Consider the following 18649-nt stretch of genomic DNA (forward strand, 5'->3'; position numbering starts at 1 on the left):
AGGTTCAGTTTTTGTCTGTAAACTATAGATGCTTTTACTGGGTTTGATGTGAGCTTAAATGAGATAACATGCTAAAATAGCATCATAGTGTTTTGTGAGTATAAAGCTTTGATAAGGTATAGATTTGAAAAGCTCAACCTCATTTTATTTGGTGCTGTACTGCATGTTTTATAGGAGCTTTGATTGCCTCTATGCTTTTAAATATGTGGTAGTTTTGTGTTTTCTAGTAATCTTTGAGAAGTGCATTGCACAGTCATTAAGTAGTTTCCAAGATTTAGAGACTTTTAGTTATTGCCTAATGACAGGTTTTCTATTTCACTCTTCTTGTAGATAGACCTACTTCTGAACTTAATGGGTGAGAGTGCTTTTGATATGTAGAGATTGTCTCCCTGGTCAGACTTCACGCTGCTACCAGTACTTCAGTATTGATAGCACTGTTATCCTTGTTGCCGGTACTTCTGTTTTCCTAGCAGTGATGCCTTGTCACACTTTGTCCCCCTAATTAGTAACAGTATTTCTTTTCACAGATATTACTTTCATTCAACCTCTCTTTGAGCATGTAGCCTAGATCAAGATTTAGACAATCCCTATATTTTCAGGAACACTTATAGCCACCAGATCACAGATAATTTACTTAAAAGCACTTAAAAAATCCACAAAAATTGCCCTGGCTGGTGTAGCTTAGTGGATTGAGCACAGGCTGTGAACCAAAGGATCACCGGTTCGATTCCCAGTTAGGGCACATGCCTGGGTTGTGGGCCAGGTCCCCAGTGGGGGCACACGAGAGGCAACCATACATTGATGTTTCTCTCTCTTTCTCACTCCCTTCCTTCTCGCTAAAAATAAATAAATAAATAAAATCCACAAAATTGTACTATGATTTTGAAATTAAATAAATTACTTCACAGGCTCAAGTTATCAGTTTTGGTAAATTTCAACTGAACTTTTCTGATTACTGATTAAATCTTAATTATTTTCCACCAGACGGTCTGCCAAATCCCGAAGCAGAAGCCCATATTCATCCAGGCATTCAAGATCTCGTAGCAGGCACAGATTGTCTAGATCCAGAAGTCGTCATTCTAGTATTTCTCCTAGCACACTAACTCTGAAGAGTAGCCTGGCAGCTGAATTGAACAAGAATAAAAAAGCACGAGCTGCAGAGGCAGCAAGAGCTGCAGAGGCAGCTAAGGCTGCAGAGGCAGCTAAGGCTGCTGAGGCTGCTGCCAAAGCTGCCAAAGCCTCCAACACTTCTACACCTACCAAGGGGAGCACAGAAAGTGCTGCCAGTGCATCACAAACAAACCATGTGAAGGATGTGAAGAAACTTAAGATTGAACATGCACCTTCTCCCTCCAGTGGTGGAACTTTGAAAAATGACAAGGCAAAAACAAAGCCACCTCTTCAGGTAACAAAGGTGGACAATAATTTGATCGTAGATAAAGCTGCCAAGAAAGCAGTTGTAGTTGGGAAGGAGAGTAAATCTGCTGCTACAAAGGAGGAACCAGTATCTCTTAAAGAGAAAACCAAACCACTTACACCAAGCATAGGAGCCAAGGAGAAGGAGCAACATGTGGCTGTAATGACTTCTACGTTACCACCATTACCTTTGCCTCCCATGCTGCCTGAAGATAAAGATGCTGATAGGTAAGTGCAAAAAATTTGGTCAGTAGCTATTTAAAGAAAAATATTCGTAAGTTTGAAATAAGAAATTATATGACCTTCCCCTGCCAAAAAAAAAAAAACCTTTACAAAAAGAGACCTTAAGTAACTAGATTGATTCTCTTTCTAATGTATGTCTTAATAAAATTTAAATATATGTCTTAAAATGCTGTATATAGTTTGTACAATGACAAAATTACAGCTTATGCTAAGAATTCCAGGAAAAATTTGCCATTGCTTTGGGATACAATGTATATATCAGTTTGAGTTTGGGAATTAGAAATGCCAGTATTTACTTTGGTTTAATACTCTTCAGTGATATGTCAGAGACAGGACATTTTATGAAAGCATCTGTCCTGGATGATACAAAGCATGTATCTTGGTTATTTCCAAGTTTTTTTCAGTGGCCTTTTAAATTTACCAGTTTTGGTGGCTTTACAAATTTATCACTTTAGTCTTTTCTTGACTTTAAATTTTTTGCAAATAGAGATTAATTACATATTACAGAAAACCCATAATGTGGTTATGCTTTCCTTTAATATGTTTACATATATCTATTATAAATATTGGGGGTGTGGCTTATTTTTTATTTGAACATTTTTAAGAGGATAAAGGTATAAGAGGTAAATGGAATTCTAAGTATGTTTCTTAAATATATGCTCGGATAGGAGAATTATGCTATTGTGTTCTATCTGCCTAATTATATCACTTAATTTATTTTTATTTTTATGAAGAAATTAGAGCTGTTTCTCCCCTTACTTTCTGTTATGAAGCAACTATATGGATGGTTTTCCTGGCTGATAGAGTAGAAAACAAGTAGGTTAAAACACCACGTGGGCAGGTCTTTTAAGTGCTCACTTTGGTTAACATTATGAAAATTTTGTGACTTAAACCAAAAAATATTTCCTGTTTCATGCCTTCTAAGGCCATTTTTTTTTTACAATCAGAAATGTTGCCCAGAGATCCCATGCAATTTAATTAGGTGTTATCTCATTATAGTACTCTAATTGTGTTATTTCCATGCTTGTTACCCAGGAGCACTGAAAGTTTATAACAGTAGTGATTTATAATTTTGATGAGTGGTAGAATGGGCTTTCCATCACAATGAGTGCAGAATTGAGTCACTTATTAATACCTGAGAATCCAGTGATTCTGAACTAGTGAGACTCTTTCTCCACTTTATTCTTCATATGTGCTGTAGGGGTAAATTTTTACTGGTGGTATTTTCAAGAACTCAGGACATTCCTATTGAATGGTTAAGGAGGATATTCTTTGTGCATCTGTTTGTAATTCACATAGATGGCACATTTCATAGCTGGTCATTAAGAAATTTTTGACCCACCTTCTTTCCTGTCTTTTCTACTTTGCTCTTTTGTTGTATCTCTGCTTTTTTTTTTTTTTTTATTTTAATGTGTTTGTGTGTTTCATGGACATAGAAGTTTATGGCTCTTGAGTACTACTACTAACGTGTGTGGCCAAAGACTATAACACCAGTTACAGTTACCTTTTGATGATCCAGCTGTCTGAAATTTGGCCAGTGGGAACTTTTTAAGCTGGCTCCTTTGTCCTTTGACATAACTGCATTGGTTTTTGAGTGCTTTCTTGTTTCCTAGCCAAATAATATCTTAGGCTTACTTTGAACTTCTTTACTAGACCTAAAATTCATTAATCTCTGAAAATCACAAAATACTGTTACCTGTATGTTTTCATATAACATTGTTTTCTTTTAAAAATATATTACGATCATACTGTACATAATATTCTTTGACATTTTTTTTCATTTGGTATGTTGGAGATTTATTCCTACCTATAGAAATGGATGCATCATGCTCTTATTAACTATTCTGCTGTTGGTTAATGGATACTTAGATTTATAATTATTTGCTAGTAAAGTCACCTTACATTAATACTTCATGTACATCTGAGCAATTTTTGTAGGATAGTTTCAAGGTCAAAGTATGCACACTTAAAGATTTGATAGAAACTGCCACCATGTATCTCAGTAAGATTATATAACAAGTTATACATCCAATGTATGAACTAACATCAACAACACTGTCAATTTTGAATTTTTGATAATCTTTAAAATATGTAATGATTTAATTTTGCATTTTTTGCTTGTTGAGATATAGCATCTTTCTGAACATTTTTTGGCTATTTATTGTTTCCAGTGAATTGCATGTTCTCATGTTATGCTGACTTTTCCTTAAGATTGATTTTCTTTTTGTAATTGATTTGTAGGTATTCCTTATTTAGGGAGCTTAATCTTTGCCTCAGAGACTGTTTTTTGTCTTTGAGATTTATTTGTTTTGTTTTTGGATATATGGATGTTTTCCATTTTAAAAATAGTAGACAGCTATTATTTTTAAAAAGACTCATATTTTGCAAACATTTGTTTTTTGTTTTTGTTTCTTATTAACCCTCCTGTGTTTTTGGTTTTTAAGTGAAGAAGAAAGACTTGGCTCTCCTCTATCACCCTGTGGACCAACAGGTCCAATTAGTAACATCATTTATTGAATAATCCATCTCACTGATTTGTGGCACCATATATAAAAATTCTTACAGATATCTGTGTTTATGTACTTTCTTTTCTATTAACATATTTAATTATTTCTTCGCCGCTACCTTTTTAACATTTGTAGATGCATGGTATGTTGGCTCTCAAACTCAAATTTCTATTATAGTGGTAGGCAGATAATGTAAAAGTGAAGGAATGGAATAAATTACTGATTAGCGAACAGCCCTGCTATTCAGCCTCAAATTTAGTGCTGCTATACATGGATTTGGGTTCTGTGTGCCTAGAGTTTTTAATTTTTTTTTTTGTAAGAAGCCTGGGATCTCAATATTTATGTAAGTCTTCTGATTGATTTAAAAATACTGATAGTTACTCTCTCCGCCGGCCATCTTGTGGGAACAGCTGAAGCAGGCGCTCTTGCCTTGGCGCGGCCCACTGCAATCTGTGGAGGAACACGCCGCTGAGCCAGCATCATGCCTGGGCATTTACAGAAAGGCTTTGGCTGCGTGGTCACCAACCAATTCGATCAGCTATTTGACGACGAATCAGACCCCTTCAAGATGCTGAAGGCAGCAGAAAACAAGAAAAAAAAGCCAACAGGGACGGTGTTGGGGGGCCCTGGGGCCAAGAGCGCAGCTCAGACGGAAGCCCAGACCAACTTCAACGCAGCAGGCAAACAGCTGCATGAAGAGAAAGATCGCAAAAACCCACTGCCATCCAACATTGATGTGGCTAAAAAGAAAGAGGACACGCAGCCGCCAGTGGCGCTTAAGAAAGAAAGTATAAGACATGTTGGAAGAAGACCTGATCAACAACTTCAGGGAGAAGGAAAAATAATTGAAAGGAGACCAGAAAGGCGACTACCTCATGAACAATTTGAAAAGCCAACTTGAAGAAAAGGGTGAAGGAGAATTCTTAGTTGATAGACTGATTATTACCAGCCTATCCGAGGCCGTGGTGGTCTTGGAAGATGTTGAGGAGGCTGTGGATGTGGAACCGGCCGAGGAGATGGAGTTGATTCTCGTAGCAAACGAGAATTTGATAGGCATAGTGGAAGTGATAGATCTGGCCTGAAGCACGAGGATAAACGTGGAGGTAGCGGATCTCACAACCGGGGAACTGTCAAAGATAAATTAACAGACTTGGAGCAATCCAATGTGACTGAGGAAACACCTGAAGGTAAAGAACATCCAGTTGCAGACACTGAAAATAAAGAAAACAAAGTTGAAGAAGTAAAGGAAGAGGGTCCGGAAGAAATTACTTTGGATGAGTGGAAGGCTATTCAAAATAAGTACCGGGCAAAAGTAGAATTTAATATCAAAACCAAATGAAGGTGCTGATGGGCAGTGGAAGAAGGAATTTATTTTTCCTAAGTCAAAGAGTGAAGAGGCTCATGCTGAAGATTCGGTTATGGACCATCATTTTCGGAAGCCAGCAAATGATATAACTTCTCAGCTGGAGATCATTTTGGAGACCTTGGCCACCCAGGGTGTGGTGGCAGGGGAGGACGAGGTGGCCATGGGCGTGGTGTGACGCGCGCTCACCGGCCTGCAGTGAGCACGGAGCGCTGCGGATGGCTCGTCTACACATGAGAAAAACATACACAGAGACAACCAGGTCCTGTGGGGAAGTAGGAACAAAACGGCCACTCTCTCTTGGGGAGTGCCCGGTATCCATTCCCAAGCAGATTTTTACTGAGAATACAGACTTAGTTTGTGGATTCACAGTCTGGCAGAAAAGATCAAAAGAAGTAGGTAACTTACAAAGGTGCAGACAGAACCCCCCTTGTGATTCTGGGCAGAGTTTGGAGTTTTAACATACTGCTTAAAGGGCTAGTTTTGGTTTCCTGTCTGTGCCTCCATATTCTAATCTAGTAACATCCTCCAGCAAACAGATCTCACAGGATCTTGCATATTCTATGTCCCAGGCCTGATTACTCTGGGGGGTCTGCTCTTTCTGGTCTGGGCTGCACCGCCCCTGCTATTTCCTGCAGGCCTGAGTCAACAGAGGAGAAAAGGCAGCCAGGAGACTTGGATTTTTTACTTCTAAGAACAAGGACTCAGGCTTTGACAAAGCCGAGGGGGCAGGGGTTGATGTCCATCACCCCTTCATTTCCACAGCCCCGAGTCTCTTCCCAGAGGCCTCCTCGTGATCATGCCTGTCTTAGGCGATTCCCTCCATGGGAAATCTTACCCTTCATTGGCTAACTGATCAAGCTTAGGAGGTTAGGCATAGAAGAGGCAGCGTTCATGCCAGGGAAATAAGTTTTTATCTCCTTACTGGCTCCTGGTTTGGAGGTCTCTCACTCAGCCTAAGTCACGGGGGGTTACAGCTTCCTGAGACCAGGCAGGGTGGTCCCCAACAGTGGTGGACATCCAAACCATGGCAGCAGGACTGACAAGTCAAGTGCTTCAGCTCCTGATGTAGGTGACCCAGAGGCATTCCCAGCTCTGGCTTAACTGGATGCCATAAAACAACCCTGGTTCCTTTGTGGACCCTACTTCTCTGAGGTTTTGGATGCTTAAGGATCCTAACCAAGAAGTTTAAAAAAAAAAAAGACTGTCATTCATAGCATTTACACCTAGAGACTGAATTTTATCTGTTTTGAAAATTAACTTCTCTCGCTACATGGAAGTGACAACATGATAGTCAGTTTTGTATTTAGAAATGTATTGGTAGCAGGGACGTTTTCATAATTTTCAGAGATTATGCATTCTTCATGAAAATTTTGTATTGCTACTTACAAATATGCATTTCCAAACTTGACATATAGTTGTGAACATGTGTACCAGTTTAAAGCTTTCACTTAATTTGTGTTTTTTTAATTAAGAATTTAGATGTTTCCCCAGTTACAGACTGGTTTTAAATATTGGACATAATATCAGTTTTAGTAACTGCTTTGCATTTACACACATGGTCAACTGGGACATGTAAACTCTTGATTGTTAAAATTTATGCTGTGTGGAATACTAATGACTTTATGTATTTTAACTTTAGTTTTAATATTTCATTTCTGGGGAAATCTTTTTTCATTTCTCATTATTGCTGTTACATGCTAAATCTTTATATACAGAACTATGACTTGAACAAATTTAAAGCACATTGGTTTATTAATCCTTCTGCTTGCATGGTTCATTAGGTTCAAATTATAATTGACAATTGGAACTACATTTTAAAATGTGTGAATTTCCCATTTTAAAAACCAATAGTTTCCTTACTGTCTAGTAGTAAGATGTTTGAGCTACTTATTGTTGAAGAACAAACACATCCTGTCAGGTAAAGTAGTTTTATGAGTGCTGGGCTTTTCCCCCTCCAGCAGGGTGGGTGTAACAAAGTTGATTTGGCTAATGCATGATATTTAAACTGTGTCTGGCTACTTGGTGTGATTTGTGTGTTTGGAAAGGTCCCAAATCAAAGTTGTACACCCATAATCAATGACCCTTTAACCCTTCCTGTTATAAAGAAACCAAATGGCACTGGTTAGTATGGTAAGATGTGGAAATGTGTTAATATTTGGAATTTGGAAAGCAGACAACTTTACTTTATAAGGTTGGAATAGCAGCACCACTCATGAAATATAAACCAAAAATCTTCCTGTTTCTGAGTTTCCTATATTGCTATTAATTTTGAACTGTTCCAAAGAAGGTGGTATCTTTTACCTCTTCCTCTATTAGAAAATTAGGTTAATAATGGATTCCTGAATGGGAGCAGCAGTGCACTTAGTAAAACATACATAGAGAGAATGATCAATAAACAGGTTTTCTAGGACTTTATTTTCTGAAATATTTATTGATAAGCAGAGATTTAAAAACTTTGTCACTCGTTAACTTTCAGTAGTTTTCTACCTGTGTGTGATAATGTTCAGTTTTTAAAATATTGAAAATCTTAAATCATCAGATGTCTTCTGTTTGCTGATTAGTTCTCAATAGACTTCTAAAAGAAATTGTACAGTACAAAAGTTAATCAGTTGAAATAGATTTATTAATCTAGTTATCTACCAGCTTGACATATATTAGGAAGGAGGTAATTAGTTTTAAATGATGAATAACTTGTGTTGGTGTTTTGGATCTTATGATGCTGAGCATGTTCTATACTGGTACTAATGTCTAATATGATTTTATATTTACAAACATACCTGCTACCCAGAGGCAAGTATTAATTTAATCCATGTGGACTTTTGACCCCTCCTAATAGGTTAGTATGTTTGGACTTTTAAGTATCTTAACTCATTTCTGGATGTGTAACATGTTTATAAACTTCTTAATTTCTAGAAACATGTAGAAAACACCTATTAAAAACACTTCACAAGTTCCACTCACTGTCAGCCATTGCTGGCATTCTGTTTCTAGAGACTACACAGCAATATCTGATATGTTGGAAGCTTTCAAGATAGCTTGAACTTTAAAAAGTTGGTCCATTAGTTGTATCTGGTGGATGTAAATTTGCTTCCTAGTTCACTTTGTGTCAAGAGCTAAAATTGTGAACCTAACTTTCTTTTATTGGTGGGTAATGACTGAAAATACAGATTTTATTTTCATGCTCAAAAAAAAATATTGGTGGTTAAATCAGTTAGACAGTTATACATCGTCTTTGGCTTCATCCAGCCTTTGGCTTTTTGTTTGAGATCTTTTTAGATAGGTGACTATAAATGACAGGACAAATCCCATGTCATTATTCTCTTTAAAAAAAGTTTCTTTGCAGTTTTTGTTTTTATTTTTAGATTTTTTAGTCAATTAGCTTGTTAAGTTGTATTTAAAAGACTATTCCTGGGGTTTTGTTTGGAACTCTATTAAATGTTATAGATTAATTTGGAGTCTGACAGTACTATAATAGTTTCCCATGCAAAGCATGGTTTGTTTTCATTCAAATCTAGTGTTATGTTCATCAGTCATATATTTAAATTTTCTTCTTTTGAGCTTGTACATTTCTTGTTAAGACATTTTAGTGTTTTTGTTGCTGTAGTAGTATATGGAAACTTTTAAATCACATTTTCTATTTGGTTATTGCAAGTGTTCAGTAAAAATACAATGTTTTAGTTATATAATTTTATTCTTGTAAAACAGTATTTCATTTATTTTAAGCCTGGGAATATAGCTGAATTTGATAGTTCATATAATGATACATTGGAATATAGGCAGTCTTTTAAATTTTAAAATTAAGACTTTTGACTTGCCCAGGTACCTCAGTTGGTTAGAGCATTCATTGCCTGGATAAACCAAAGTTTTTGGTTTGATCCACAGCCAGGGCACATAGAGCAAGCAACCAGTGAATGCATAAATAAGTGGAACAGCAAATCATTGTTTGTTTATCTCTCTTTTATTTTTTGAATATATTTTATTGATTATGTTATTATAGTTGTCCCATTTTTTTCCCTCCCCTTTAATTCCCCTCTGCTCTGTACCCTCCTCCCACCATCATTCGCTTGTCTTAGTTCATGTCCATGGGTCAGACATGTTAAGTTTTTTGGCTACTCCATTTCCCATGCTAGTCTAAACCTTCCCATCTATTTTGTACCTATCATTTATGCTTTTTATTCCCTGTACCTTTCTCCCCATTCTCCCCCCTCACTCCTCCCTGCTAATAACCCTCCGTATGATCTCTGTTTTTGTGAATCTGTTCCTGTGCTAGTTTTTGTGTAGTTTGTTTTCATTTTTGTTTTTTTCAGGTTCAGTTGTTGATAGTTGTGTTTGTTGTCATTTTACTGTTCATAGTTTTAAACATCTTCTTTTCTTAGATAAGTCCCTTTAACATTTCAAATAATAAGGGCTTACTGATGATGAACTCCTTTAACTTGACCTTATCTGGAAAGCACTTTATCTGCCCTTCCATTCTAAATGATAGCTTTGCTGAATAGAGTAGTCTTGGATGTAGGTCCTTGCCTTTCATGACTTTCAATACTTCTTTCCAGCCCTTTCTTGCCTGTAGGGTTTCTTTTGAGAAATCAGCTGATAGTCTTATGGGAACTCCTTTGTAGGTAACTGTCTCCTTTCCTCTTGCCATTTTTAGGATTCTTTCCTTACCTTTATCTTGGGTAATGTAATTTTGGCGTGCCTTGTTGTGTCCTTCCTTGGGTCCAACTTCTGAGGGACTCTGTGCTTCCTGGACATCTTGGAAGTCTGTTTCCTTTGTCGGGTTAGGGAAGTTGTCCTTCATTATGTATTCAAATAAGTTTTCCATTTCTTGCTCCTACTCTTCTCTTTCTGGCACCCCTATGGTTCGGATGTTTGGAACATTAAAGTTGTCCTGGAGGTTCCTAAGCCTCTATGCATGTTTTTGAATTCTTGTTTCTTGATTCTGTTCCAGTTGAATGTTTCTTTTTCCTTCTGCTCCAAATCATTGATTTGAGTCCTGGTTTCCTTCCCATAACTGCTGGTTCCCTGTGCATTTTCCTTTATTTCACTTTTTCTAGCTTTCACTTTTTCATCTATTTTGTGATCATACTTAATCATTTCTGTAAGCATCCCAATTTACCAGTGTTTTGAACTATGCATCTGATGTGTTGGCTCTCTCTTCATCACTTAGTTGTATTTTTTCTGGAGCTTTGATGTCTTCTTTCATTTGGGCCATATTTTTTTTTGTCTCAGTGTACATATTAAGGGGCAGAGCCTTAGGTATTTACCAGGATGGCGCAACTCCACTTTGCTGCGCTGTGGTGCTGTATGTGGGGGAGGGGTCTGAGAGGGAACAATGCTGCTTGCTCAGTTCTCAGCTGGCTTTCAGTCATTTCTTCTGCTACCCACAAGGCAAATTGGGCCCTTCTGGTGCTGATTCCTGGGTGGGTGTTTTTGTGTACATCCTAGGACCCTGTGGGTCTCTCCCACAAACTTTCCTTTTTTTTTTTTAAGATTTTATTTATTTATTTTTAGGGAGGGAGAAAGAGAGAGAGAGAAACATCAATGTGCGGTTGCTGGGGGCCATGGCCTGCAACCCAGGCATGTGCCCTGACTGGGAATCCAACCTGTGACATTTTTGTTTGAAGCTCGAGCTCAATCCACTGAGCTACGCCAGGCAGGGCCAAACTTAACTTTGAGGCTGGGAGTTTTTCCCGCTGCCTCAAACCACACAGATTTTTTTCAGTCAAAGTTTTGAGGCTTTATTTCCCTGCACTGGAACCCTGGGTTCCATGTTTTGTCTCACTCCCCAGTTGTTCTTCCCATTTTAACTATACAAAAATGTGGGACTGCCTGCTCTGCCAGCCTCTGCCTTTCCTAGTGCACCAGCCATCCCCTGCCCACCCCGTCCTCTAGCCCCAACCTTGCCATGAGTCCTTTCCACCCCAGCTGCGAGCATCTGCCCCTCCTGTCTCAGTATGAATATTTCTTCTTTAACTCCTTGGTTGTTGCACTTCCATACAGTTTGATTTTCTGGAAGTTCTCGTTATTTTTTGTTTTCAGGTTTGTTGTCCTTTTGGTTGTGGGAGGAGGTAAAGTGTATCTACACCACCAGCTCGGCCAGAAATCTCTCTCTCTCTCTTTCAATCTCTTTCTCCCCCTGCTCCAACCCACCTCCCCCTCCCTAACCCCTGCCTCTTCCCTGAGCCCTCTCACTAAAATCACTAAATACATTTTTTTTTAATTAAGATGTTTAATTTAGTTTCTGCCCACCAAAATTTCTTTTAATCCTCAGATAAATGACAGTTTTGAGAAAGCCTAATTACAAGTTATCAATTTCATTTTTCTAAACAAATTATCTTAAACAGGCTAGTTTTCAGACAGAGTTCAAAAGTTATCTGTTCTAGAAAGAAGCTTTTACTATCTTGCAATACTCATTAAGTTATCTGTTAGCTACTACATTACTGTGGGAATCCATTTGTATAGTACTTTATCCTGTGGCTCACCTGACTTCCAAAAAATTAAAAGCTCCTTTCTGAGGGGAATTCTGTCTTAATTGTTAATGTTTTTTATTATTATTAAAGATTTTATCTATTTATTTTTAGAGAGAGGGGAAGGTAGGGAGAAAAAGAGGGAGAGAAACACTGATTTGGTTGGTTGTCTCTTTTATGTGCCCCTACTGGGGACTGAATCCACAACCCAAGCATGTGCCTTGACATAGGATTGAACTGATGACCTTTTACTTTTTGGGATGATGCCCAACCAACTGAGCCACACCAGTCCAGGCTGGTTTTTTTGTTTGTTTTCTTTTTGTTAGATCTCCAATGCCTTATGTAATATCTAGCCCATAGAATACCCAATCTGTATTTGTTGAATGGGTAATAGTAATGTTGAAAAGGGAATTCTGATACCATTATTTTAAAAATAAAACTGCAGAAAAATAAAATTGTAAACTAGTTTCTTCTGAGCATGATTTTTTTGGTTACAGAACTTTCTAATAACACAGGGTTATGAAGAAAAGGTACAATTTTGTTTTGATTAGTGATAAATAGTTTTTATCAAGTGGTTTTAAAGGACCATTTGTTGTATAATATTAATGTTAAAAATTAATATAAGTTTTGTTATAAGAAATTAAAATTCAGTGATATATATTGATAACTTTGTTAGTAACTTAAGACCATAGCAGTGTAGTTTCACTAACTTTTTCATTATGGGACTCATAACTGATATGAAAGTATGTGAAGTCCAAATTTATTATCAGTTTGAGATTCTCTTTCAACATGTCATATTATCAGATAAAAGATTTTGTAAGACCTGGGAGGTTTAAAATAATCAGTTACCAAGGAAAGATGTACTTTAAAAATCAGAACTGTTTATGCACCCATAAAAATTACAAAACTGAACTAAACTTTTCACCTGTGATTCTAGTAATTGGAACCTTAAAAATTAAAAGAATCAGTGTCCAGTTGAGAAAAGTTAACATGAAAAGGGAGGGGTGACGCTAAATTACTTGTTTGTGGTTATTTTGGTGGGCAAGATGCATAATAGCTTCTAGTTTTATTTTTTACAACAAAACAGCTTTTGCTCTTCAATAGAATTATACCAAAACTACAATGTTAATGGTCTTATAAAACAATTGAGTTTCAATTTTGATGTAGGTTTATAGTAATTATTTAACAGTTAAAAAATAGACCAATTTTTTATAACAGTTTTAGGCTCACAGAAAAATTACAGACTCCCTGTATATTCTACATTCACTTTTCTCAACAACATTAATAGGTACATTTGTTAAAATTAATGAACCTGCTCAGTGGATTGAGCATGGGCTGGGAACCAAAGTGTCCCAGGTTCGATTCCTAGCCAGGGTACATTCCTGGGTTGCAGGCCATAACCCACAGCAACCACACATTGATGTTTCTCTCTCTCCCTCTCTCTCCCTCTCTCTCTCCCTCTCTCTCCCTCTCTCTCTCCCTCTCTCTCTCTCTCTCCCTCTCTCTCCCCCTCTCTCTCCTTCTCCCTCCCTCCCTCCCTCTCTCTCTCTCCTCTGTCCCCCCTCCCTCCCTCCCTCCCTTCCCTCTCTAAAAATAAATAAATGAAATCTTTAAAATTAATGAACCTATATTAATATATACTTTGTTCAAGTTTCCTTAGTTTTGATCTAATTCCACATCATTTTACCCCCCAATTTTATACTTTGCAATTGGATATAGTATATTGTTTTATCTCGAAAATAAAGTACTTAGTGGTATTTTGCTATTGCATGATGTAAGATGTGGGTGCATTTTTATTTCTCATGGAAATAAATTTTTGTATGTGTATTTTTTTTGTCTTTCTTTTTTAGCTTACGAGGAAATATTTCAGCAAAAGCAGTTAAAAAGGAAGTAGAAAAGAAACTACGATGTCTACTTGCTGATTTACCACTGCCCCCTGAGCTACCAGGAGGAGATGATCTCTCAAAGAGTCCAGAGGAGAAGAAAACAACAGCACAATTACATAATAAACGGAGGCCTAAGTATGTGCTTGCTTTCTCCCTGCTCTTAAATTGACCAGAGATGATTCTGGATCATCATAATAAACTCGTAAAACACACAATTAAGATTTAAAGTAATAAACAATGTACTTTTTTTCTTTCAACTTAAGTATGTGAATAAACTCCATTAGAGTTTTGAAAAAAAATTTATGATTGCATGCATACCTGTTTGAAATGACTAATAAAACCAAATTTAATTTTCTCTCACAGTTGGTAATATATTAATTTTGTAATGTGCCAAAGATAACCTTTATAATTAAGATATTTAAATAACACAGAATCACTAAAATTGGACAAGGTGGAAGTCAGCATTAAGTGAGCTGGAACAGAATTAGTAATGGGAAAGCTGCTAGGCTCTCCTTGGATTTGCTGCCATAATTAAATCTCCCTTTATTTTACAAGAGGTTGAATGAAAGAATGGTTAAATCTGTATGCTAAACTCCTTCAAGTAAGTCCCTGGAGATAACTCTTTCCCTTGATACCCGTTCATCAGTTAAGTTGGGAGAATATTGATTCCTTTTTTTCTTTTTTTTTTTAATGTAACCAATTGAAAGTGTAAGACTTTGAAATAGATCTGATTTAAGCATTGCTGTTCCAACGAGACCTAGTATGAGGTTATTTTTCTACTATGGAGTAGAAAATTAGAAAACTTTTTAAAATAGTGTTTTCTTGAGTGTTTAGAGCTTTATTCCTTTACTTGAATTTCTGATAGCTACCAGAATATTAAAATACTACAAAATTACATGTCTCTTTGAAGAATGTCAAATATTTATCACATGTATAACACACACACTTAAAGTGTGGTTTACTGAGAGTTGATTTTATTAATACTTTCGTATTCTCTTAGACTAAAAGTCTTGATGTTTGGTGACTTTTATATCAAAACTTTGTATTTTGAAAATGTGTGTGTGTGTGTGTGTGTGTAAAACTTTCTGGAGGTTGGTAAGAACTTTAACTCTGCATATTAATGTTGGATTTGTCCACTCACTGCAAAATGATGTTTTATTTATGGAAGTCCTTCATATAAGCTTCACTTTTACTTTCTCAATTTAAGTGCTAGTCTACATAAGAAGAGTCACTATGGCAAATGATACCTTGCCTTTCATGATAATTTATATTACCAAATCCCAGAGTTACTTGTCTTAGATCACAAATGTGGAAGGGTGGGGAAATAAGGATATAAGATTGGGTGGTGGGTAGATATTGAATATTTAACAGGTTATTCAATTTGCTTGATTGTATATAAAAACTTCAGAACTATATTTGATAGAATATGTGGGCCTCGCTTTGGTGAAATCAAAGAAAAAGATATTGACTGGGGAAAACGCTGCGTGGATAAATTCGACATCATTGGAATTATTGGAGAAGGTACCTATGGACAAGTTTACAAGGCCAGGGATAAAGATACTGGTAAGGATGTCAAATGCTCTGAATCTTCAGGTCAATGAATGTTATTGATTTGTGTTTCTTTTTTAACATATAACTTCAGGAATTTTCAGGAAAAAGGTTAAATTATTATTTCATCTTGGGATTTTTAGGCTTAATTAATTCTGACTTTTCATTGTATTTTTTATTGCCATTTATCCCCCTTATACCTACCATCTTCCACCTTTACCAACCTCCTTCCCACAATCACCGCACTGTTGTCTCGTGTCATTGAGTCCTTTTTCTTTTTTGCTGATCTTGTTTTTTTATTTTATTTTACAAATGCACTTTTGTAAATTGAGTATATGTAAGTGGATGTGCATACATTTATGATCTAAAAGTGTTCCTTTAGTATTTGTGATGTGTAGTATGGTGGGATTTAGGTTTCTTTTCTTTTATGGTGAATAAATTCTTAGGCTATTAGTAATCATAGGGAAAAGGTATATTGACGTTAGGAGTCTTAGTGGTAAATTTTGTCATAGTAATTATTACTGCAACATTTTTATTTTAGCCAAAAAAAATTTTTTATAGAAGTTATGCTTTATTTGGAGGTCTTTATTTATTTAGCAGCTTAATCTTTCAGATTTAAGCAGGAACTGAGAGAAAGCTTTAAAAGGCTCTGCAGAAGAGGAAAAAGTAACTGTCAGAGGAAATGCATTTTAAAGTAATGCCCTGAGCCAGAGTATAACCTTAGAATTCCTTGTTGAAATAACCCAGTAGGTTAAAATAGCATAGCTGTTTCCAAACATTTAATAAAGGGAGACTACCTGATGCTTAGAACCTCCTTTTAAGGCATTTATAGCATGGACTAGTAATACGTTGATAATAATGATTCTGCATTATTAAAAAGAAGTTAAATTATATCTTTCAAAGCTGTTTAATAAAATAAGTAATTGCCCCACATTTTAGAATGTATATCCCCCCCAAATTGAAGATTAAAGGAATAAAATTCTTTTTTCGAACATTTTGTACGTACAGAATTCCTTTTTATCTCCAAAGATGTGGAATCAACAAACCTTTATTATAGTGATGAATATTTTCTTACAATGGAATTGTATGTGTGTATGTGTATGCTTTATTTGATACAAACTTACTTATATCTAAATTATGAAGCTATTTTATGCAGTGGGAAGAGCATATACTTTTGAGATAGCTAAACCAGACTTTGAACCCCACTTTTACTACTGAATAACTGAGTAAGTTTAGGCAAGTTAATGTGTGACAAGTTTTTTACCTGTACAATCTATAGAATTTTCTCATCTGTTCAGAGAGATTTTATGCATATATAAGTATATTGGATATATTTATCCTTTCCTCCATTACTTTTTAACAATGACAGTGTAAAGTATCTAATCTATCAATATTATGTGGTATGTTGGAAACTAAATATATGCTTTGTGGGTTTTAATTTGAAGAGGTAGGAACAGAAATTATGAATTAAAGTAAATTTAAAATTAAGAAAAATGTGTTGTGGTTTTTGTCAGCTAGTAAGTAACCTGATTTTATTTAATTTCTAATAGGAGAAATGGTAGCCCTAAAAAAAGTACGTCTAGATAATGAAAAGGAAGGCTTCCCAATTACAGCAATTCGAGAAATTAAAATTCTCCGGCAGCTTACTCACCAGAGTATTATCAATATGAAGGAGATAGTTACTGATAAAGAAGATGCTTTGGATTTTAAAAAGGATAAAGGTATGTGTACATATTTACATAATCAGTTCTGTGTACTCATGATTTATCTGTCTTGCAGATTTTGTTATACATACTGACCATTTTAGTAAATGTAGTTGAGTTGAAAAGTTAATTTATTTACTTTAGCGGGTTTTATGTCACCCAAGTAAACATCAGTACATTTACCAGTATCATACATAAAGTATTCACTAGCAGTAGTTGCTTTTTCAAGAAGCACTGTATAATTTTTTTCCTCATTTTTTTGGTGATTGAGAAACAGTGTATAGTGGTATTAGAATTTATATACCTTATATTTTTAATGTTATAATGCGTAACATAATGGGAAACTTCAGGTAGGGTTATATATTATTTCTAAAAGTGTGGAGGCAAAAAATCTTACCTGAAATTGCATTTAATAAACTGCACCTGGTATATGGTTGGCTTTTAGCAGAAAAGCCAAAAATAAATTGGTGTATTTTTAAAGTAATTATCATTAGGGCACATGATGGGTGAAAGAAAGGCTATATTTCCAGTACGTTTTAGATCTTCACAGTAAGATTTCGGAGTCAAGGTTGACTGCTTTATAATCTGTGGTTTTTGAAGAGCACATTTTTTTCCAAACTAATTCTAACATAAAATAGATTAAAGTACCTATGTTCTGATTCAGCATGCTACTTAGACTCTGAGTGTTCTCAGCCACATGGGCTCACACAATCTTATTCCAGGAAAAACAGTATAAAATGATTGATATGATATATGATAATTGTTTTGTATAAAGGAATATCTGTTTGAAAGTATTATGTATGTACTATGGAGATCATCAGAATTATTTTTCTTTTTCTTTTTTACTTAGAAAGTAGTTGCATCTTTAAAATAACCTTTATTGTATTTTTTTTTTCATTTCCATTTAGTCTCCTTATATCCCCCTCCTCCCAGCAATCACTCCACTGTTCAGAAATATTTTTTAAATGATGTCACTTCCATTAGTTTGTATTTTTAACTGTATTTTTCATTACTACTTTTTAAAGTATATTTTATTATGCTATTACAGTTGTCTCAATTTTTTCTCCCCTTTATCCCCCTCTGCCCTGTAACCTACCGCCTTCCAGCATCCACCCCCCACCCTTTTAGTTCATGTCCATGTAAGTTCTTTGGCTTCTCCATTTCCTATGCTCTTCTTAACCTCCCCCTGTGTATTTTGTGCCTACCATTTTGCTACTTACTACCTGAACCTTTTCCCCTCATTCTCCCCCTTGACCTCCCCACTGATAACTCTCCATGTGATTTCCATTTCCCTGATTCTGTTCCTGTTCTAGTTTTTGTTTTTGTTTTATAGGTTCATTTGTTGATAGTTATGAGCTTGTCATTTTTCTGTTCAGTTTTTGATCTTCTTTTCTTAGATGAGTCCCTTTAACATTTCATATAATAAAGGCTTGGTGATGATGAACTCCTTTAACTTGACCTTATGTGGCAAGCACTTTATCTGCCCTTCCATTCTAAATGATAGCTTTGCTGGATA

General features: G+C 35.9%; 1 protein-coding gene, 1 long non-coding RNA gene and 1 pseudogene across 2 annotated transcripts in view; 2 read left to right on the forward strand and 1 right to left on the reverse strand.

The window, feature by feature from the left end:
- Window positions 1-18649, forward strand: part of CDK13 (cyclin dependent kinase 13) — a 142781-nt gene that overhangs the window by 28192 nt on the left and 95940 nt on the right. The window contains 4 exon segments of the mRNA XM_036010810.1: window positions 985-1644; window positions 13847-14017; window positions 15306-15445; window positions 16981-17151. Of these exon segments, the coding sequence (XP_035866703.1) occupies window positions 985-1644; window positions 13847-14017; window positions 15306-15445; window positions 16981-17151 (1142 nt within the window).
- On the reverse strand, window positions 3035-4020 carry LOC118497130. Its single transcript, XR_004899675.1, has 2 exons — window positions 3701-4020; window positions 3035-3643 (listed from the first exon to the last, which is right to left on the reverse strand). It is a non-coding gene; the product is annotated as an uncharacterized LOC118497130 (long non-coding RNA).
- On the forward strand, window positions 4585-7143 carry LOC114507619 (annotated as a pseudogene).

Source organism: Phyllostomus discolor, chromosome 10, assembly GCF_004126475.2.
Source record: "Phyllostomus discolor isolate MPI-MPIP mPhyDis1 chromosome 10, mPhyDis1.pri.v3, whole genome shotgun sequence".
Lineage (NCBI taxonomy): Eukaryota > Metazoa > Chordata > Mammalia > Chiroptera > Phyllostomidae > Phyllostomus > Phyllostomus discolor.